Raw genomic sequence first — 24,090 nt, 5'->3', positions numbered from 1 at the left:
GACTGTCCGAAAACTTACATCGTTCAAACTGGCAGAACCTTTGACAAACGGATAGCAGAACACAAACGGGCTTTCAACAATAGAAAAACACACACTTCTACATACGCACTTCACCTTCTAGATTCTAGATCATAATCATTCTTTTAGTGAAGAGTTTCAAATTCTGCATATTCAAATCAAAATAAAGGCATTAAGCTATCTTTATTAGAATCTATGGAAATTAATAAAAAAAAAAATATAGATATAATTCTGAATGACCAACTCAAGACAAACAGCTCCCCACTCCTCAACCTCTTCAGTTAAAGACTTTAAAAAGGCAAATACATAGTAAACTAAATCAATTGAGAAAGGCACTCTGCCGAAACAGCTGTAGTCACGTAGTTATAATAAATTGTGGAAGTATAGAAAACAAACGTTTTTCAATGTTTTATTGTTATATAGAATTATTGTTTGTAAGTTACTATAAAAATTATATTTTGAACATTTTTGCGTATTTTCATCAGAAAAACACGACAAGCTCCATTTTCCATTCTATATAACCAAATTGTTTAGGTTCTATCAGATCCTTTCACATATTTTTCTGATCGCACTCCGGCAATAATCACTAATAACCTGCAATTCGATGTTTTCGATAAACCTTCGCATTTCACAAAAAAATATACATAAATGTTTGCAGGCAAGTAAATTTTTGATTTAGCTATTAAACACGAAGCCGAACATCGAATCAGTTTTTTCAAACTAAATGAATTTGCGAAAGAGCTAAATCAAAATGGAATGGAAAATTTCATTACTCGATTTTTTTGTCTCTAATACATTTTTATTTTTTAAAATATAATTTGATTTTTCCTAAATTTTGTATATATGAGAATATTTATATATAAATTGGTTTTTATTTTGATTAAGTAAAAGGCTAAAGCCCAGAAATCATATTTCGGATGGTCTCTTCATTCAATGAAAAAAGCGAAAATTTCCCGTTTTTTGACTTTAAATTTGTTAATAACTATGTAAGTACAAAAAATAAACTGCAGCACACATTCATATAGGTTCATGTTCATGTTATTGAGGTCCATACCATTCACAACAATTCCAGGTCGTTTGGCTGGCCGAGTCGTGTCACAAGAAAAGAAAAATCTTATTTCTCTTGACTATTATGTTTCTATGTTGTCTCAGAATTACACATTATAGTTAGTATTTTATACTGAAACTCATAAAAGATAGAGAATCGTGATAGTAATCACATATTAATTCAACTACAACAGCAATACCAATAAATCAACAAGTTTTTCATAAAATATGCGTGATTTATATAAATAAAAAACTAATTTAAAGTTGAACAACACATAACAGAGGTTGGAAAGTTCAAGAGAAACTTTCTAATGAAGAGAAGTAAATGTTTATTAGTAAACGTCACTAATTAGGCTTTATTAAAATGCTAAAAGGTTTGTTAAACTTAATAAGAGTTGATCATCAGTTGGTCTACGCAGTTGCTTGCTACAAGGAAATTGTAAATAGAAGAAGCAAGAGCATGGGACGAGTATGCATATTTAATAGGAGGATTTTATTCATGTTATGTAAAATGGTAATAATTATTGTCCATCATTGATGTTGTTGTAAAAGAAATAATTGTGCAAATACATAATACAAAATGTTCACGCAGAACTTTTTACGGTATACTAATATCTTCCTCTTCTGCTTCTTTTATATAAATAATTTTGCTTGTTTGCAATAATACCATACAGGATTATTAATTAAAAAAATATGAAAAAAAAATTTAAGAAACGCTTTTCTTTAGTTACGAGTGACTAAAATTAAACATATTATAAAAAAATCAACTAAAAAGCAAAAAATGTGCGAAAACCGTTTATTCGATGAAGACGCGCCACGCTTTTCTTTGACGAATGTGTTAGATTTTTTCAATTTTTTTTTTATTTTTGGCTTTTTAGTTGATTTTTTTATAATATGTTTAATTTTAGTCACTCGTAACTAAAGAAAAGCGTTTCTTAAAAATGTTTTTTTCATATTTTTTATTTTTTACTTTTTAGTCTTACACTTTTCAAACATTAAAATATGTCGTCATGTTTATTAAAATATGTATAAAACATATATGATGTACAAACATGAAAAGTAGTCGGAATCGGCAAAAAATTTGAAACTTGTTTGTTTATTTATGAAGCATAACGCAAACAATTAACGTAAAAGGTGAAATTATGTATAGTTCATATAATTAGCTACAATCTGTAAAAGTTTCAAGTTTCTTCATTGTAAAATTGTAAAAAAACAAGAGAATTTAAGCATTTTCCGTTAAAAAAATCGTTTTTTTTTATTTAAACAATTTATAATTTATAATAAACAAAAAAAATTTTTATTGACTATTCGTGTATTGTTCCCGCGAATGTACCTATATGTCTGCAAATTTTTAGTCATTTGCATTAAAGAAAAGGCAGTCAAATTAACGTCCAAAGATTTGACAGAAACGATTGAACTGAAGCCATTTGCAAGCCATACGGATGCTGAGACTAAGGAAGATGAGGGAATTCTACAAATTGTAGAATTCCCTCATCTTCCTTAGTCTCAGCATCCGTATGGCTTGCAAATTGTAGAAGCCTCAGAGGTGTAAGCAGAGAATGTTCCCATTGTTTTCATTCTGGTGGGATGTAGAATAGCATTATGTTGTTTTATATGTCATTAGAGTGAAAACTTAGTCTTTTTGCTAGCAGTTGCCGCTAGGGCATCTATGCCATTTCGTTCGTTGCAATCCGGGACTGCACGCTGGGGTTTGTTTTGGTTGGATCAGGGAGAGCAGCATATGTGCCTCCTGATGAGAGACTAATAAGTTTCGAAACCGGTTGGGGTGCTTGCAGCACTCTCTGATTGGACTAGAATATGGTTCGGCTGTATTTTCGTTTTGCAACGAAATTGAAAATGGTTATTCATTTTTTATTTACATTTACTCTGTGTGGAGTATGAAGGGAACCATTCTCGTTGGAACTTTACCGCGCTGAGCAGATGGGACTGAATTGCAAATTGTAGAATTCCCTCATCTTCCTTAGTCTCAGCATCTGTATGGCTTGCAAATTGTAGAAGCCTCGGAGGTGTAACCAGAGAATATTCCCATTGTTTTCATTCTGGTGGGATGTAGAATAGCATTATGTTGTTTTATATGCCATTAGAGTGAAAACTTAGTCTTCTTAAAAGCGTTTAAATAAAAAACTTAAAATGATAGAAAATAAATTCAACATTTCAGCAACATTCAAAATATCAAATACATTGAGATCTATTTTATCTAAAGCCAAACCTAGCAACGAACAAGAAATCACAAAAGATTATTATGCACTTTTCATATTTCACTATAATTTGTACATACATTAATGATCCAAGGGTTGTATTTATTGAGAACGTAACTTTTAGCGCCCTCTTTCGGTGCAGCTGGTAACTAAATTGAAAGGGGCTGAAGGGTCGATGCCGAAGAGAGCCAAGTCGATCTTTATGTCAGGGTTGTTAACTCTACGGATTTTTCCGTAGATCTACGGATTTTCGAAATTATTTCGGATTTTCGGATATCGACCGGATTTCTACGGATTTTTCAGCTGCAGCCATCAAGAAGCTAAAATGAGGATTTTTTACTCTTAAGGTGTCATTCTTCTTCTTTTTTGGTCTATCAAGTAACATTCTTCTTCTTTTTTGGTCTGTCAAGTGCCATTCTTCTTCTTTTTTGGTCTATCAAGTGTCACCATTCTTCTTTTTGGTCTGTCAAGTGTCATTCTTCTTCTTTTTTTGGTCTGTCAAGCATCATTCTTCTTCTTTTTTGTCTGTCAAGTGTCATTCTTCTTCTTTTTTTGGTCTGCCAAGTGTCATTTTCTGTCAGATTTCTGCACTACGGATTTCTACGGATTTTTGAAGCGCCATCTACGGAAATATTCAGTTGCGTTGTTAACAACCCTGCTTTATGTGCATACTTTTCTATATAAACCAGACTTTCTACCTTTCGAAGGACGTCGATGGAATATTTAGTATAGGGGTAGACTATTTTAAAATATTAGATGACTAAAATATTAGATTTGATGTTTTATCTTTAAGTCGTATTTTTTATAATTGTTCATTAAATATAGGTACATATTCTGAAAAACAATGAACACAACAAATATGTTGTAATGTAAACTATAGTATAGTGATGTTGATTATAGTTACTTTCGAGTATTCGTTACAAATCGTTACTTTTGTATGAAGTAATCATTTACAGTATTGGCTACTTTGATTACTATGATTACTTTTGTATTTGAGTACCGGTAATCATATCGAGAATCGTATTTCTCAGTAGGTAGGTATTTTGTATAAATATTCCGATATAACAAGATCTACTATCTAATCTACATCGGCAAATGGCGTAGATCTAGATAAAAATATAGGGGTCTCGCATTCGATCTTTGTTAATGACATACAGTACATATTTTACGTATACCATTAAACCTCCCTCTGTTTCATCTTCTACCTTCTCCTCACTCTCACACCCTTAAAACGCTTCATACCGATAACGATATTCGATAACACTCGTAAAATACCGGTCCCTTCCGTTACTTGCTGGGATACGATTGGTAGAAATTAATCAAGTGTACTGGTTGTAGGTACAATAGTCGTTACTCGCTCTGATACAATTGGTACGACGTAATCAGAGTAATCAAAGTAGATCTCTCTTTCTCTCTTGTCGTTTCCCCATTACTGAGGATCGTGATTTCTTCCAATATTCTTCCTAACAATTTTATTCCATTAGTATCTATCTTCAGCTGCTCTAAGAGCAGCTGATCAAAGTAGATGCAATAGGGCTTTTCATCCACAGTCATTTGTTTCGAGCTTCTGTCATATGTCGTAAAATTCGTGTATAGTAATATTATACACAGATTATACAACATATGACAGGAGACCGAAACAAAATACTGTGAATGAAATCCCTATAGTCGTTACTCGCTCTGATACGATTGGTACGAAGTAATCAGAGTAATCAAAGTAACAATTTGACTCTCTCTATAGTAATCGTTAGTTTCGGTATTCGTAAGTAACGAATACTTTGTAACGAATAGATACTTTTTCAACATCTCTATCATAGTACCTATGATTTACATGCATTTTATCAATGAAATTCAATATATTTAAGACATTCCAGAAGCCTCTAACGATAAGATGTTTTAACATACCATTAGTCATTCTGAATTAGTCGACTGATGTTAGTACAGGTAAAATAATTAGACGATAAGAAGATGAAGAACGCGTTGGGATGGCTATGACTGGGCTATGAATGGCTATGATTGGGCAAGCGTCATTGGGGATGGATATGAATACGAGTATTGTACCCTCGGAGATAGCAGGGAAAATTTACACTCAAAATAACAAAATTCAGTTTGGCAACACTGTGTGAATGCTAATAGTAACAAATCCCTTTAAGGATAAACGGAACTGTAATTTAGTCCAGACAAATTAATATATTTTTTTGCGAACAAAAATGAGATTTTTCAACCAAATAATGTTTCAGATATGATGTGCAAAATAATTTTTATTTGGGTTCTGTTAATGAGCTTGCTCTTTTTGTCATTATCGTCTTAATTATTATAAATGTTCTAATATCCCTCGACTAATTCTGAATGATTAATGGGTTGTTAAAACATTTTATCTGTAGCGGCTTCTGGAGTGTCTTAAAAATATCGAATTTCAGTGATAAAATGCGCATATCCCACCGATCTTCGCTTCGATCATAACACATAGATAACAGTTTGACAAAAAAAAAACAAGACATACTGAATTCTAGGAAACTGCAAAATGGGCGCCAATAAATTTCAACTCGTTCACTGCCGCCTCGGTCAATAAGACCGAAAAAGTAGCTTTCACATAACACACAAGAGACACACTATCGCGAATTTCTTAATATGGGTGACGTAAATCTACCTCTGCGCAGCTTGGTCCATCCATTTTTTCCCATCCGGAATACCGCTTAGCCTGAACGTAAAAAAACCATACAAAACACTCTGGCAGTGAACGAGTTGCTAAACAGGGAATTATAAAGGACTCAAATCCGTCAGAAAACTTATACATATAAGTTGAGTCGCGAATCTTTACCCGTGCGTCATCATTTAAAGCATACGAAATAAGTCGATGATAAGTCGGAAATCTAAATTTACTAAACGCAACAGCAAGTCCCTTACTGTCACTTGCTGTTGCGTTTAGTAAATTTTAATTTCCGACTTATCATCGACTTATTTCGTATGCTTTAAATGATGACGCACGGGTAAAGATTCGCGGATTCAACTATATGTAATGCAAAAACAAATATATGGCCTATAAAATAAAATTATCAAAAAAATAAAGACCGACAGAACTGGAAGAACTTAGGGGAGGCCTATGTTCAACTTTGGACGAAGAAGGCTGGATAATAAAGATGTTCTATTAAAAAAAGAATGTGTGTGTACTTTGTACGCACGTAAGAAGTTATACTTCTATTATATGATTCCAACGAAATTAATATATTATATACTTTAAACAGTTTATTTATATTTTATTTAAATATTAAACTAATTTTAATACTTACTACTTTCCAAACATTTTTATTAAAAAAATTAAAAATTAAAAAATAAAAGAATAAAACACACACAAACATATTGAAAAATGCACCAAAGAAATGATTTCTGAACAATAATTGTTGGCAAAAACTTTAACTAAATACGCATTTTCTGAAAAAAATTATATAACAAATCTATAGGGTGAGGCAGATAACTGGCCTATTAGAAATATCTCGAGAACTAAAGGCAACAGAATCATGAAAATTGGAATAAAGGGGTTTTGAAGGATGATCTATTAAATGAAAATATTTTCATCTCTTTGCAACTTCAAGTTTTTTTAAATGGGACACCCTGTATATTTTTACATTTTTGGATTCTCTTTGATGTCTTCTTTCTTAAAATATGAGGTTTTGTAATATTATACAGGGTATTTTAAAAGATAATTACGTTTTTTTATTAATTTTGTAGCAACATTCACACCCTGTAGAATTTTAGTAGTTTGACATCTAAAACTCTTTATTTTTAATATACTCTACTATTGTTAAGAATCATTATTATAGCTAAATTTTTAATTTTAGTATACAGGGTTGGTCGAAACTAGGAATGAGTATTTTCTGAGTTTTCTTAAATGGAACACCCTGTATTTTTGTATTGTAATGAAATGATATTTTATAGTACTTTTTTATTTCTTAAGCATTCCCTATACCTAACTACTTTAATTTGTGAGTTATTGGTGATTCAAGCTAAACATTAATTGCACCAAAAAATACGTAAAATTTTATTAGGTTGGCCGTGAAAATACTCAATCCCAAATAATTTTTCAGAAATAAATACATATTAATCCAGACTGGTCCTTAAAATTACCAATAATGGTTTAGACATCAAAATACCTACGTAGTTAAGATTGTTGGTGCGATTAACAATTAAGCACAAATTAAAGCAGTTAGGTATAGGGAATTCTTAAGAAATAAAAAAGTACCATAAAATATCATTTCATTACAATAATAAAATACAGGGTGTTCCATTTAAGAAAACTCAGAAAATACTCATTCCGAGTTTCGACCAACCCTGTATACTAAAATTAAAAATTTAGCTATACTAATGATTCTTAACAATAGTAGAGTATATTAAAAATCATTTGAACGTAAATAGAGTTTTAGATGTCAAACTACTACAATTCTACAGGGTGTTAATTTTGCTACGAAATTAATAAAAAAATGGAATTATCTTTTAAAATACCCTGTATAATATTACAAAACTTCATATTTTAAGAAAGAAGACATCGAAGAGAATCCAAAAACGTAAAAATATACAGGTTGTCCTATTTAAAAAAACGAAGTTATAAGCAACTTCCGGTATAACCAGAAGTTGCAAAGAGATGAAAATATTTTCATTTAATAGATCGTCCTTCAAAACCCCTTTATTCCAATTTTCATGATTCTGTTGCCTTTAGTTCTCGAGATATTTCTAATAGGCCCTTTATTTGCCTCACTCTGTATATTCACAATCATAAAATGTATAAAAAAAATAAAAAAATAAAAACTTGCATTGGGATTCGAATCCGCGTACTTAGACTTAAAATCCACTTACACACACCCGTCATCCGGCTTGACCACTTACACGTACTTGTCATGTGGGAAGGTAGGCTAACTGAACGTTTTACTGTTTGACAGATCTGAATTTAATCAAATTAGTTTGATTTTTGTGTGTGTGTGTGTGTGTATGTTAACAAAGGGAATTAAAATATTAAAATACAACAAAACATAGAGAAAGAAAACAATAGGTATATTATATGAAGAGTGGTAGAAATTTTGTTGATAATCAAATTATGTAAATCAAAACATTACCTACTAATAGTAGGTACATACATTTTCCAAATAGGTAAGTAGGTACCTATGTAATTTTTTATTACAATACTGAAACATTTACAATTAAGTACGTAGGTACCTGTTGCTTTTAAAAACTATTTAAAAAGTTACTACAATTATAAACTTACTGTTGTCTGTGTCCTCACAACAATAAAAACTAATATACAATATTTGCTTATCATAACCTCCATATTGAACAATTATTATTGTCATGTCATTTGAACACCCAATCAGAGCAAAGGTATAATGCGTCCGCGCCGGGGAACAAGGTTTTTGATGAATTTGCGCATATTAAATTTCACTCCCATCGCCTAAGAAAGTATAACTTGAAAAATATAATTTTTACAGTTTTTATTGAATAAAATAAAATGTTGCTGTTTTGTGACACACTTAGTAAGTATAGCAGATAGAGACCCACCAGATCAGTTTCTTTATAGAGCTTAATTTATTCGATTCCAGACTTTATTTTTATTAGTGTGCCCATAATCTTATTTCGCTGCTTTGTGCCGGATCTGGTATTTCAACAATACGGAAAAGCAGTTCAAAAGGAAGAAGTCCATTTCCGAGATGGAGTCGTACAACTTTTTGACAGCTCCAGAAAACAAAACAGTCTCTAGTCCACGAATTTCCATTTAAATGTTTCCGAAAGCATTATTTTTAAGCGCAATGATGGAAAATCGTTAGTCCCTTATACGAGGGTGGTTTAGAACGTTATTAACAATAAGGTATTCGTTGTCTTCAAAACAAAAACAAAGTCATTATGTTAATTGAGAAAATGTTGGTCTGACAATTTGAAAAAACTGAGAAACTGGCAAATAAAGTTTGTAAAATATGTATTTTTGCGATTAGTGCTTTTATCCAGTGTGATAATTACTGTACTGAACATATCAATGTACTGAACATACCAGCACCAGGAAGAATCAGGCAGGGAGACAGCCTCAGTCCATTTCTATTGAATATGCTAATGGATGAAATAATAGAAGATGTGGAATCGCTACAACGAGGATACAGACTCGGCCACAGTAGAATCAGTATATGCGGATGATGCAGCCCTGATTGCAGAGGACGAGAATGACCTACAAAGACAACAATTAGATGCAAGCTCGTGGTAGATGGGAAACCCATAGAACAGCTAAACCAGTTCAAATATCTAGGTGTAGAGTTACCAAGTTATCATGACCCAGCCAGAGACCTAAGAGGACAAATTAACAAGGCCACTGTCTTGTCCGGATGTTTGAGAGATGTGGTCTGGAATAACCCACATATATTAGAATGGACAGCAAAGTTAGAATTAATAAAACTTGCATCAAACCTGTTATGACCTATGGCATTAAATCAAGAGAAAACACCAATAAAACTAAAAGCATGCTACGAACAGCCGAAATGAAGACACTAAGAGCAACAGCAGGGAAGACAAGACGAGATAGAATACGAAACAACATCATCAGGGAACAATGTGGCGTGCAAGATGTAGTCAGATCGGGCAGGCAAAGACGAAGAGAATGGTTCAGTCATGTAAAAAGAATGGAGGAGCACAGACTACCAAGAATTGCTCTAGAAGGAAAACCAGCAGGCAAGCGTCCACCGAGGAGACCACCAAAAAGATGGAGAGATAGCTGGCAATCTACCTCTCAAGAAATACTTTAACGTCAGAATTAACAGATCGACAGATCTACAACAAGTATAAGAAGAAGAAGAAAAAGATAATTACTGTTGATATTAAGAAACCCTTTATTAACGTATTAGTTTTTGGTGAAAGTGAAAGGATTTGCCAAGAGTATTTAAGAGTAGAATGCTGGAAGAGCTTGAGGAAAGAGATACGGTAAATAGCTGGTTGGAATCCAACAGAAAAGTTGTGGTGTGAGTAGGAGAGAAAGTCATAAGGAAAACATCTGGTAAAGGGTCTCCTAAGGACAAAGAAACTTGGTGGTGAAATGATGACGTGCAACAGAAGGTTAGAGAGAAGGAAGAGGCTAGAAAAAGGTATAGCAGGTCTAAGAGAGAGGAAGGTAAGGAGATATACAAGTTAACAAAGAGGGAAGCAAAGCGCACTGTAGCTACTGCAAGGAAAGATCTGCTGTATGAAGAGTTGGAAGCACTTGAAGGAATGAAAAGTTATACAGCTTTGCTAAAGCAAAGTAGAAGAGAAAGAGGGAGATGATATCATTATATAAAAATGTGTTTAAAACTCTACATAAAACTGTGTTCTTTCACGGAAAGATGCGTGTATGTGCTTGGTTTGCTTAAGCCACTTTAAGAGGGTTTGGGCTTGGGGGTAGTGCCTACAAGACCGTATTAGTAACGTAATTAAGACATCTCTCTCCTTCTCTCTTGTCGTTTCCCCATTACTGAGGATCGTGATTTCTTCCAATATTCCTAACAATGTTTCTCCATTGGTCTCTATCTTCAGCTGCTCTAAGAGCTTCGCAGAATGAGTTTTCATCTGAATGCTTTATTTGGTCTGACCATCTAGTTGGTGATCGTCCTCTTGATCGTCTCCTCGGAACGTTTCCAGAAACAATTAATCTCTCCAAACTGTCGTCACCTCTGCCAACCACGTGACCAAAAAAACGTTTGTCCTATGAGCTGTCCAAGGTATGTGCAGCATTCTTCTCCAGCACCACATCTCAAAGGCATCAATTTTTTGGGGCTCGCATGCGCGAAGAGCCCAAGTCTCTGCTCCGTATAGAAATATTGAGAATAAAAGGGCATTTACCAGTCTCATCTTGATATTTTGAGAGATAGATCTGTCTTTCCAAACTTTAGTTAGGCGACTCATCGCATTTTTTGCCATACCAATACGTCTCCGAACTTCGGCTTCACAGTTACCATCGTTAGTTATACTAGACCCGAGATAGACAAAGGTGTTTACTATCTAGTATTCCTGTAATATGTTAGTCAGTTGAATAGTGTCAAATCTGTCGACCACCATTATTTTTGTCTTAGCTTTATTGATTTTCAGACAAACTTTATTGCTTTCGTACTCAACTCTTCGCAGAAGATCAAACATTTCTTGCTCATTTGCTTCTATAAGTGTAGTGTCATCAGCAAATCTTAAATTAAGACATACACACAAAATTAAACTAAATATAAAATAAATAAGAATAAAATACTTAGATATTAATTACTAGTTAACATATAAAGAAAATTATATGTGGAGGAATGGAACATTATTAGACGTAGGAGTTTTCTTTGACGCCTTTCATGAACTTCATTTATTTTTCTCACACATTTTCCGATTTATATTCTTCTCACAATTTAGCGAGTAGTCCTCGTAGAAGACATTGAGAGTTTGTTCGGAGTAAGATTTATGTATGGGCCCCAGCGAGTTTTAAGTTGAAAAAGTGGATTGCGTACGTGTTCCAAAAGATGTGACCTATTTCACACCTTTTTGGGATTTGATATCCGGCTGGTTATTTATATTGGAAAGTAGTCGTGTCGTATGTTGTTAGTAGGATCTGTATAAAAATGGATCGGAACCGTGTAATTTGGTACGCGCTTGGGAATTGTGCGTGTATTTTTTTCGATAAAATGAAATAAAAGGGAAGGAATAACATTGTAGCGTTTCATTCTCTATAGTCTAGTCGCAACATAGGGGGTCCCGTGTACACTTTTAGGTCGCCGCGATTTGATGGTGGTATTATAGGTTTTTTGGGTCGCTGAATCCAATGGAAGTGGTCTGGAAGTCCAAATGTGGTGAGTTTAATTGTTATTAACAAATTATGGTAATATTAGGTATTTTTCAGGAATTATTAAAATCCCTGTAAATAAATTGATAGTGTTAAGGTTTTCTCTGGTGTATTTTTGGTCGCTGAATCGAATGCGACTAGTCGCCATTACTCAAAATATATTCTTATTTTTTTAATAATAAAATAATTGTTTATTCGCCGAAAAGCTCTAAATTCGCTTTCTACAGCAAGTTTGTAGTCTTTTTCATAGTATTTTTATACGCTAAATCGATTGCCACTAGTCGTGATAGCTTAAACCACGTTCCGACTTTGTTATTAATAAATTATTGCAAAAATAACGGTTTATAGTACGTTCACTCACGGTTTTTGCTCTAAATTTTAAAAAATCACTTGGATTGACATGAAATTTGGCATACACGTAGCTAACATGTCAAACAAAACAAGTGATATTGTACCGATGTCTGCTTTTACCCTGGATGTGAGTTTCACCCCTTTTCGGGGGTGAAAAAAGAAACCTTTAACATAAGTCCGAAAGTGGATAAACTGATTAATTCTAAGCAACTCTTGTTCTACACAGTTTTTTCACGAAGTCAATATTTTTCGAGCTATTTGGTTTTTTTGTTGAAAAATGAACATATTCACTCGCAAATAACTCAAAAAGTATTGACTTAGTGAAAAAACTGTATAGTAACTGTATGTAACAAAAGTTGCTTAGAATTAATCAGTTTATCCAATTCCGGACTTAATTTTAAAGGTTTCTTTTTTTCACCCCCGAAACGGGGTGAAACTCACCCCCAGGGTAAAAGCACACATCGGCACAATATCACTTATTTTGTTTGGCATGTAAGCTACGTGCATGTCAAATTTCATGTCATTCCAAGTGGTTTTTTAAAATTTAGAGCAAAAACCGTCAGTAAACGTACTATAAACCGTTATTTTTGCAATAATTTATTAATAACAAAGTCGGAACGTAGTTTAAGCTATCACGACTAGTGACAATCGATTTAGCTTATAAAAATACTATGAAAAAGACTACAAACTTGCTGTAGATAACGCATTTCGAGCTTTTCGGCGAATAAACAATTATTTTGTTATTAACAAAATAAGAACACATTTTGAGTAATCGCGACTAGACGCATTCGATTAGTAGACCTTAACACTTATCAATTTATTTACAGGGCTTCTAATAATTCCTGAAAAATACCTAATTTTGCCATAATTTGTTAATAACAATTAAACGCACCACATTTGGGCTTCCAGACCACTTCCATGGGATTCAGCGACCCAAAAAACCTATAATACTTACTTACTCCGTGGCGTTACAACCCTTCGTGGGTTTTAGCCGACTCGTCAACATGCCTCCACTGTTCTCGGTCTTGAGCAACCTCCATCCAATTCTCCACGCCCATAGTGCTTAGTGCTAAAAAACCTATAATACCACCATCAAATTGCGGCGACCTAAAAGTGTAGGTACACGGGACCCCCTATGTTGCGACTAGACTACTACTAGTATAGACTAGACTACTACTAGTATAGACTAGACCAGAGGTTCTCAATCTGTGGTACATGTACCACTGGTGGTACATATCATTATTGGCGGTGGTACACAAAACACAGAAAAAATTAAAATAGTAATACTTATTAAGTATTGATAATACAATTTAAAAATATAAGTGGTACCAAAAATAACAAAAATAACTGTAGCTGGTACATCACTCAAAAAGGTTGAGAACCGCTGGACTAGACTACTACTAGTAGTGCAGGTGAACCGAAATAGGAATGGACGTTGCGCGATAGCAAATTTCAAATTATAGTTACTCTAGGTAACTCAAGTTACTCAAGATAGTTTTACACGGTTTTACTATAGGGACGATTCGCGACGTTGACAAGTTTGTGCAAAACTCAATTTTTAATAAGGATTTTGTATTTTCTCATTGTCTCTTACAGTTTATCAAGAATAAGCTCTAGAGTTTGCTAAGTGGTTGTTTTATTAATTGATTTACTGCTCGCTGCTTTATTTGAACTGGTTGTCGCTGATTGGCTATGTGATTTATGAGTATTATCTTTTCTCGAATGTTGAATGTCATGTTGCTTGTCCTCTTGAGTTGTTTTTATTTGAGTTATTGAGAAGTTTTTTCGGCATATCTTCCATTTTTAGCTCATGCATTTCTTTAGCAACTATACCCTATAATTGGCTGCTTATGTAATGATTTGATGTTGTATGACAAATCTGAGTCAAACTACTATTAATCTTTTATCAGTATTCATACCCACCCCCCAATGAGTGTCCCGAGAATGAGCAACGAAGCATTCGTAATAATAGGGGAGTCCAAGCGGGGATTTTTGCAGTTACTCGAGCGCGTCAGATTATTACATGGGAGAATCCTTGTACCCTGAAAATGTACCTCTACCATATATTGGCTCTTATTGCAGGGGAGTTCGTTAAGGGGGGGGGCGGAAAAAAACCTATCCTTAGAAAAACTCGAAATCGTCAGATTAAGATAAGGTAAGTTAAGTATATGCAAAACAGTCAAAAATCTGACGATTTGAGCGGGGGGCGTAAGGAAATGAGTGAGTCCCAAAGTTGCACAAGATAAAAAACGAATATTTCGCGAAATGAATGACAGATCGAAAAACTAAAAAATACGTTCTCAATATTTTTTAAAAATCTATCGAATGATACTAAACACGACTTCCCACGGAGACAGGTGGGTGGTAAATTTAAAATTTTAAATACGAATCCCGCGATATTTCGCGAAATGAACATCAGATCGAAAAACTGAAAAATACGCTTATTCAATATTTTTGAAAAATCTATCGAATGACACCAAACACGACCCCCCACGGATGTGGGTTGAGGGGTTACTTTAAAATCTTAAATAGGAGCCCCAATTTTTTATTGCAGATTTGGATTCCTTACATAAAAATAAGTTACTTTTATTCGAGACAGTTTTTCGAATTATGGATAGATGGCGCTATAATCTAAAAAAACGATTGTTGGAAATGGAAAATTAAATTTAAAAAGGTTAAGTCCCCACTAAAATGGAGAACTTTACTTAACTTTTTTTGGTTTTAGGAGTTACTCTTCACAACCCAATAGGTCCCCACAACGCTCGAGTGACTGCACATTTAGCATACTTTGCTCCCCTACCATAATGTTCTTTTGTCCACGTAGGGAGAATTATTATCATTATGACTTTTTGGTTGTTTTAACATACCAAAAACGGCCGTTTTCCAAATTTTCACGAAATATTGTTAGGTTAACTTCCTGCCAATGACCCACTAAAAAATTCTATTAATGGGACTCAAGTAAACAACATTCGAGAACAACAACTGCGAGAGGTATTGTGGTTCTCTAGCAGTCTCGTCTCACACATCCCGGCGGTAAACCGACCAGACCTTTCTAGAAGCACGTGTTTGGTATAGAACGATCTACCAGAGAATTCGATACTGATTTCCAATAGCGATGCCGAAAGATCTAGAAAAATTAAAATAAAAACTACATAAACTAAGTGTTAAAATTCATTGATAAAGTAGAAGTGTTTAAGCTTGCGTTCAACAAATGCAATTTTCAGTAGTCACTGCACTATAAAACGAACATATTCAGAAGTATACCCCAAAACTGTTTATAATATAAAATGCACAAAACAGGTGGTTGATTACCGATTTAATTTTACGATTTAATTTAAAATTTCCGAAAATGTTTCCAATTCCATCTGGTTATCGCTTATTTTCATTCAAATACAAATACTCGCTATTGTTCATTTATTTATACTATCGACAAACCAGACAGCAAATATGGAAAAATAATAAATGTGGACAAATCAAAACTTATCGTAGAAGACAGTGATGCGATTCAAAATTTTTCACTACAAGGAAAAGAAATAAATGGAAGGACAGAAACACCGTCATTAAAAAACCCAAAAACCATATTATATTTAAAAACAACAATTCACATGGATTAGCTGTGCCAAAATGTAAAAAAAAGTTGAACTCTACAAATATTTGAATGATAGCTTCACTCTATATATATATATATATATATATATATATATATATATATATATATATATCAAACAAATGAAATAGAGAATGTGGAAAAATCCCCTTACGAACAATTCACACATCCACCATTTCAGGTTGGGAAAAATTTCTTGAATAGAATCAAAGATCCAAACACCTGTTCTTAAAAATGTGTTTCGCCCTCTTCAACCTCTCTGGGCTTATCAATAAAGATGAGAGGTTGAATATCTTTAGACACATTCCATCAAAAAACAACATTCGAGACCCAGACATAGCAGGAGCGTATATCTACGCCGCATAATCTGACCATGACAGCCTCACGTTTTAATTCCCTAATTACTATAAGTAAAATATATGTTTGAAAAACAAAAAAAACAAAAGATGTAAATCTTTGAAACACACTCAGTGATCAAAAGATCTAAGTTATTGGTTTACCGACCAAACGTAACTAAATCAAACAAATGAAATAGAGAATGTGGAAAAATCCCCTTACGAACAATTCACACATCCACCATTTCAGGTTGGGAAAAATTTCTTGAATAGAATCAAAGATCCAAACACCTGTTCTTAAAATTTTTCCACATTCTCTATTTCATTTGTTTGATTTAGTTACGTTTGGTCGGTAAACCAATAACTTAGATCTTTTGATCACTGAGTGTGTTTCAAAGATTTACATCTTTTGTTTTTTTTGTTTTTCAAACATATATTTTACTTATAGTAATTAGGGAATTAAAACGTGAGGCTGTCATGGTCAGATTATGCGGCGTAGATATACGCTCCTGCTATGTCTGGGTCTCGAATGTTGTTTTTTGATGGAATGTGTCTAAAGATATTCAACCTCTCATCTTTATTGATAAGCCCAGAGAGGTTGAAGAGGGCGAAACACATTTTTAAGAACAGGTGTTTGGATCTTTGATTCTATTCAAGAAATTTTTCCCAACCTGAAATGGTGGATGTGTGAATTGTTCGTAAGGGGATTTTTCCACATTCTCTATTTCATTTGTTTGATTTAGTTACGTTTGGTCGGTAAACCAATAACTTAGATCTTTTGATCACTGAGTGTGTTTCAAAGATTTACATCTTTTGTTTTTTTATATATATATATATATATATATATATATATATATATATATACATATATATATATATACATATATATATATATGCAACAGCATCTAGCCAAGAAAGAGCTGAATAAATAAAAATCAAGAACAACGAAAATCATTTCAAAACAGTTTAACCCTTAACTACAGACATCCTATTATTACCACGTAACAACAGATTCCCGGTATTTTTTACCGGTCATTATAAAATAGAGTCAAAATATAAAGTTAAATATTAATAATAAAAAATAAAAAAATTATGCAACATGTGTTTTTCTGAAGTCTCTAGATATGAAAAAAATGGCAAATAGTATAGTTGGTTCGGCACTCACACAACTGGCTAGTGATTTTAGTAGGTAATTTTTTTGTTTTTGGCCAATTTTGCCAAAATTATCAAAATTACTAACTACATATTTAGTAATTATTAACTATTTAGTAATTATTTTTTTGCCAATTTTACAAAATTGACAAAATTACTTACTAAAATCACTAGCCAATTGTGTCTAGTTTAGCGAACCGACTATATACCTAATACAAGAATTTTAAAGAATGATCTATTAAAGGATAATTTTGGTAACATTGTTGGTATATTGAAACAAACGACCATAAATGCTGTGAAAAAAAATTTAGACTTGTTTTTAACAAATAAACGTAACATAGAATCGCAAAGGAAACATAAAATAGCATTTACGAAAATTTTTACATTCATGAGGAAAAATCTGCAAGGGTTGCAAATGCAAAATTTTTGCATTTTTGCAAAGTTGACTCAAAATTTTTATCTTCAAACTTAACCTTCATTGAAGGTCCAGGATGACTTCCACAGTCCATTTCTTTACTTTTTCCCTAAAAACACAAAAAATAATATAAACATTTCACATTTACAAATATAGTACCCATATAAAAATATTTACGTAAAAGAGACCTCCGGTAATTTTTAGCGGTTAAAATTTTTGATGTGTGCTACAAAAGAAAATATTGATAATACAGACTACACGCTTTGACTAGCACTATTATACAAACTACCCGAGAGGTACAGAGACACATGAACTTGTAAGTGGTGAGGTTACCACGAAATCCGCATTTTGGGAATGCCCACCGGTAAGAAATACCGGATCTCTGTAGTTAAGGGTTAATAACATTATAGGATATGTTGATGCTCTACATAAGCTTCTCAAATGATTCATAGTCTCTTAAATTATTTCAGGCCATTGAGTATTTCCAAAATATTCCATGTAGTCTTAAATTTGTTTAGAGACGCATGAAATATTTCAAAACATTTTTTTTTTATTATTTCAAAGCTATCTAAAATGTTTGGGCTATCGTTAAAACTGGTAGTGTTTTCAGAAACATTACAAGACAGTCCCATAACATTTCACGTTGACTTAAAGCCATATATGTTGATATTCCCATAACATTTTCAAGTTTTGCTAAAACTTTTCCAGCTATCAAGTAAGCCAGGGCCCCAAATACTATTTCAGAAGACTTCCAAAACATTTTCTGCTACATTATATCTTCTAAAAACTTCTAGCTCCTTGCAACGTTACTTAGAATCTTAAGGTCCTTCAATGCTTTCAGAAACCTCTCAAAACCTTTCATGCTGACCTCAACTCCTCTGTATGCTTCTAAAACATTTTGAAGTTAAAAAGGCTATTCAGAACCGGCAATAATATTGTAGGAGAAATTTAAAACATTTAGTGCTGCCTAAATTATCTGAGGTTTCCTAAAATCTAGAGCATCGTGCAACATTTTTGGATCTCTTGAAGTCCTCCAGGACTTCAGGAGTCCATTTAGAGAGGTTCCCTTCGGAGCCTGCAACCCTCAAAGCTGGGAGTACTGCGTTAACAGGCATTATTCTTCGAATTTATATTTCTGTCTATTCTACATGACAAAATTGTTAAAATTTTGGCAAAACGTTAGCACTATTCAGGATGACCATCGAATAAGGTCACAACTATAAATCCCCCTTTAACTGTACTAACAATAAACGATAACAACTATAATTTCGACATATAATTACAAATCCACCATTACCGAAAGGATACATGCTCCGTTTTAGATATTAATGTTTAACATTGATGAGGTCGAATAAAAACAAAACGTCGACCTGCCGCTGAAGGTTGTAGCATAAATAAATTAATCGGTTTTAATTGAAAATCGCAATTTTGTTGGATTTGTAACTTTAATTGTCTGTTGGGATAATTCGTCTGCCACACGATCGCCAAAAATTAATTAAATCATCGATATCGGTCGCATTGTAAATATAAATAAACGTGATGTGAGGTTTTTAAATAGAAAAAAATGTACAGAAATAAAGTTTGTCCTAGAAAACGTTCGCGACTGTGTTTATAGAGAATTTTATTTAATAATAAAGTGACAAGTTATACTGAAGGTTGTTAACTCCGAATTCCACCAATATGCATCGATTGTCTTGAAATTTCTTCTACCCTGTGCCGAAGTGTACTTTTATCTTGGAGGTAAAATCTACTCTAAATCTGGGGGCTTTGAACCTTTTTATTGAAAGATCAATTTCTTCATCAAATTCAGTGGATCTTGTATTTACCATTCACAATCACTAAATAGCTCTTGTAACCCACCGCTGTCACCAATTTTTTTACAATATTTTTAACACAATTACAACTATAAACTTCAAAAACAGAACTACAATTATTGTTGAATGGGTTGCATAATATGTGAGTTCATTATGAATGGAAATAAAAAAGAGACATACTCACAATCATTTATTGTATTATTCCGACGACCGATTTCGCTGTCTATATATAATTAGCACAGCATCATCAGGTCCCGGTAACATATAACTAAATGATGTCGATCATTCCTTGTACACCCATATCTCGCTTTACGGCCTAGATACGTTCCACGAAACATGGCCGTAAAGCGAAATTCCGTATGACGAATCCATCGACGAATCGGATAGGTTCCAAATTTGTTAAATATGTTACATGGTTTGTCGTTAAAAATGCATTTTATCTGTTTATTTTATTTAAATCAAAAATACCTACAAAAAAAGCACATACACTGGTATATAAAATAATAATAGATACTAAAAACCAAAAATAATCTACAAACTTCAAGCTTTCTTGTTGTATCTCCATATAACGGGTAAATGATTTTTATTTAGTCCTGTAATAGGCCTTGGACTTTTGGACAAATTAGGTGGTTTTAGCTTAAAATCACCAGTGGCATTTGCACCAAGTAGCAAAGTTAATCGATCTTTAGACCATTTATAACCAGGCGCAGATTTTTTAGTTTTTGAAATGTACGTGCGATCAGGCATTTGCTTACAACAAAGTCCTGTTTTGTCTACGTTAAACACTTGTTCAGGTTTATAACCACCTTTTTCTATAATTCCCTTTAAAATGTTAAGATATTCCTTAGATGGGCCTTATCTCATTTTATTTTCAAATTATGCATAAACAAGTGGAATTAGAAAAGAGTGTGCATCGAGATTGCGTTTGCTCGAGAATGACAACATGGGGCCGTTATAGCGAAACATTTTAGGCCGTAAATCGAAACCGTGCCTTAATTGGACAGGGCCGTTATAGCGAAATGCCGTATACAGAGCGGTCATATAGCGAAGTATGGGTGTATCTGTGACCTTGGTATCTACTAGACTAGAGGTTTATTCCAAAATTGTATCAAAGTCGATGCGTATTGATGGAAAGTGACGGAGGTTATACTTTATTTTTACCGTGGTACACTGAACTATTAAGATTTTTAATAAAAACTAAGATTTTAAGTGTAAACTCCATCCACTGTTGTTGTTGTTTATTTGGGTTTATATGACTGCGGACACTAAATCCATTCGCCAATTTTTCTATTTTTTATTTTATTAGTCATTTTTTCGTATCTTATCCTAAAACTAATACTAATATTAATCTCTAATAAACAATTCTACTAATAAATAATTATTTTTGTATTTTTTTTTAATAATTTTTTATATTATATTTTTTTTATTTATTTTTTTCTAAATGATGTTCTCAGAGTTCCACAGTAAAAACTGCAACATTCTTCTTTTCTTCTTTAGCCCTCTACTTCATTCGAAAGCTTTTTACTATGGACTGTCCAAGTTCGCCATTCATTTTTTTTATTATATATTTTTTTCTAATATTTTTTTTAAATTTTTTTTATATTTTTTTGTATTTGTTTTCTTTTTTTTTATTTTTTTTTCTTTTATTTTTATTTTTTTTTTCTTTTTTTATTTATATTTTTTTTCTTTTCTTTTTTCTTTTAATATATAACAATTTACAAGAAATACTTAAACTATATTTTTCAATTACAACTTAAGTTTAATATCTAAAATATGTTCATACAATAATCGATATACCAACTCATTATTTTCTAATGTTAATAAATAATTTAAATTAATGGGATGGTGGACATCAGTCAAAGAATACAGTGAATTTAAAAACATATTAACTTTATTAGAAATAAGAGAACAGGTCAAAATTTTGTGTTGTAGGTTACCAAACTGACCACAAATACATTGAGGGCTATCAGCTATATTAAGTTTAAATATATATGATGGTGTAAGACAGTGGTTAAATCTCATTCTGCATATGGTTCTTGTCATATCCTTTGTCGACTCCATTTTAGAAAACCAAGGTTTATCTGTGATATAGTTTCTGATTGATCTGTAGTGATTTCCTGTATTTATTTTCTCATCAATATACCTTTCTTTCCATTCTTTCTTAAGCTCCTTAAATAAATCTGATTCAATATCTCCAGACGTACAAAGATAATGTGTTAATACTCCTTTTGTCACCGCGTTTTTAGCCAATTCATCTACCATTTCATTTCCAGTTATTCCGCAGTGGCTTTTAACCCATGCTAACTTAACAGACTTTCCTTGTTGCTGAAGTTCTTTAATTTTATTTATTATATATAATTAAATGTAGTTCACTTTTGATTTAGCATTTATAGCACTAATTTTACTTAGAGAACTTTTAGTCCTGTCGCCAGGGGGGGTACAACGGCCTTCTTAATTCAGATGGACTTACCCAAGTTTTTTTTATGTATTTTGGCCCGTAGAACACGAATTTTTTGGGTAACAATTGATCCGGATGTCGATAAGATTGTTATAAACAAAGAACTTGAGGAATTACATAACAGCGATTTCTCGAAAAACAAAACATTTTTTTGGATTTTTTGGTTCATTCTAACCAAAAAATGTTCCTTCAAGTTTTTTCGTAGGATGCATAGTTTTCGAGATAAACGCGGTTGAACTTTCAAAAAATCCAAAAATTGCAATTTTTGAACCCGAATAACCTTTGAATAAAAAATAAAATAGCAATTCTGCTTACCGCCTTTAAAAGTTTGAGTCAAATTATATCTGTTTTGAATATTTGCATTGATAAAAATTTATTTTTTGATTGTTAAAAAATGCTATAAACACATAGTGTTTCCCGTGCCTAATACATGCGTTTTAATGCATGCTACATAGAAATAGCCCCGCTTGCACTTCTACCTCTGCTACCTACTCGTTCGATTTTAAATGAGAAATCATTGAAAACATCACTCAAGCACTAGCTGTTTATAGCTTTGTTTAACAATAAAATAATAAATATTTAGCAATACAAATAATTAAAACCGATAAAATTTGACTTAAACTTTCAAATGCGGTAAGCAGAATTGCTATTTTATTTTTTAATCAAAAGTTATTCGGGTTCAAAAATTGCAATTTTTCGATTTTTTGAAAGTTCAAACGCGTTTATCTCGAAAACTATGCATCCTACGAAAACATTTGTAGGAACATTTTTTGGTTAGAATGGCCCAAAAAATACAAAAAAATGTTTTGTTTTGCGAGAAATCGCTGTTATGTGATTCCTCAACTTCTTGGTTTATAACAATCTTATCGACATCCGGATCAACTGTTACCCAAAAAATTCGTGTTCTACAGGTCAAAATACATAAAAAAATCTTGGGTAAGTCCATCTGAATACAGGAGGCCGTTGTACCCCCCCTGGCGACAGGACTATTTTTCTCACTGTAAATTATAAACTTTGAATGATTTATATTAGATAAATATTTTAGTGCTTCCATTATCGCTATTAACTCAGCTGTGTATATACTCATAATAGAATTTAGTTTGAACATTTTGCTAATTTTATTACTGCTATCCCAATAGGCACACCCCACACCTTCAATATTTTTTGATGCATCTGTATATACCATACAACAGTCTTTGAACATTTGTGAACTGTCGGATATAAACTCCACTGTTAGTACCGCAAAAATACCACCAGAAAGACCATGTTAACTCTATCGCCACCATTTTTACCCGAACTGAATTTTAATTACAAAATAATAGTGGAATCATTTTCATTTACAGGTTGCCTGCTAGACGGAGTACCTCGCCCGCCTGATGTTCCCCCCAGGAACCCTACAATGAGCCGTTTGAACGGGAGGCTAGCCTCCGCGCCTCCAGCAGACTCCGCGCAAGATTTCGAACCCTCTTGCCTCGTAAAGACACCCTCAGGAAATGTGTACATACCCAGTGGAACGATTAGTGAGTTTTAGATGGCTTAATTATTAGTGTGATGTCACGTTAGTGCGATGTCACATTATGCGGTTTAACCGGTGCGGTAAAACGCATACGGTTCGACCGTACCGGACCGATCTGTCACACTATGCGTTCTTGGTGCATCTACATTGACATCGACGGCCCAAGCATTCTTATGGATGCTGTCAGAGTGCGGTTTAAACCCAGCGGTAGTGAAAGTAAAGGCATTTTACTCTTTTACTCCGAAATTCATATTTTTTGACATACCTAGTGGCATACCATATATTGATAAAATTTATTATCTGGAGGTTAAATCTTTGGTTTTAAACCGTGCAGAACTTT

At 33.1% G+C, this 24,090-nt stretch overlaps 1 protein-coding gene across 8 annotated transcripts in view; it reads left to right on the top strand.

The window, feature by feature from the left end:
- Positions 1 to 24,090, top strand: part of LOC126887914 (teneurin-m) — a 240,350-nt gene that overhangs the window by 36,465 nt on the left and 179,795 nt on the right. For 7 of the 8 annotated variants that reach the window (XM_050655842.1, XM_050655839.1, XM_050655841.1 and 4 more), the window contains exon 2: positions 23,557 to 23,754. In XM_050655842.1, coding sequence (XP_050511799.1) covers positions 23,557 to 23,754 — 198 coding nt within the window. The remainder of the gene's footprint in view (positions 1 to 23,556; positions 23,755 to 24,090) is intronic. The other variant, XM_050655840.1, reaches the window with a different exon arrangement.

This window comes from Diabrotica virgifera, chromosome 7, assembly GCF_917563875.1.
Source record: "Diabrotica virgifera virgifera chromosome 7, PGI_DIABVI_V3a".
NCBI classification, from domain to species: domain Eukaryota; kingdom Metazoa; phylum Arthropoda; class Insecta; order Coleoptera; family Chrysomelidae; genus Diabrotica; species Diabrotica virgifera.
Note: the sequence above shows the minus strand (reverse complement) of the source record. Positions and strands in the feature narration are given on the sequence as shown.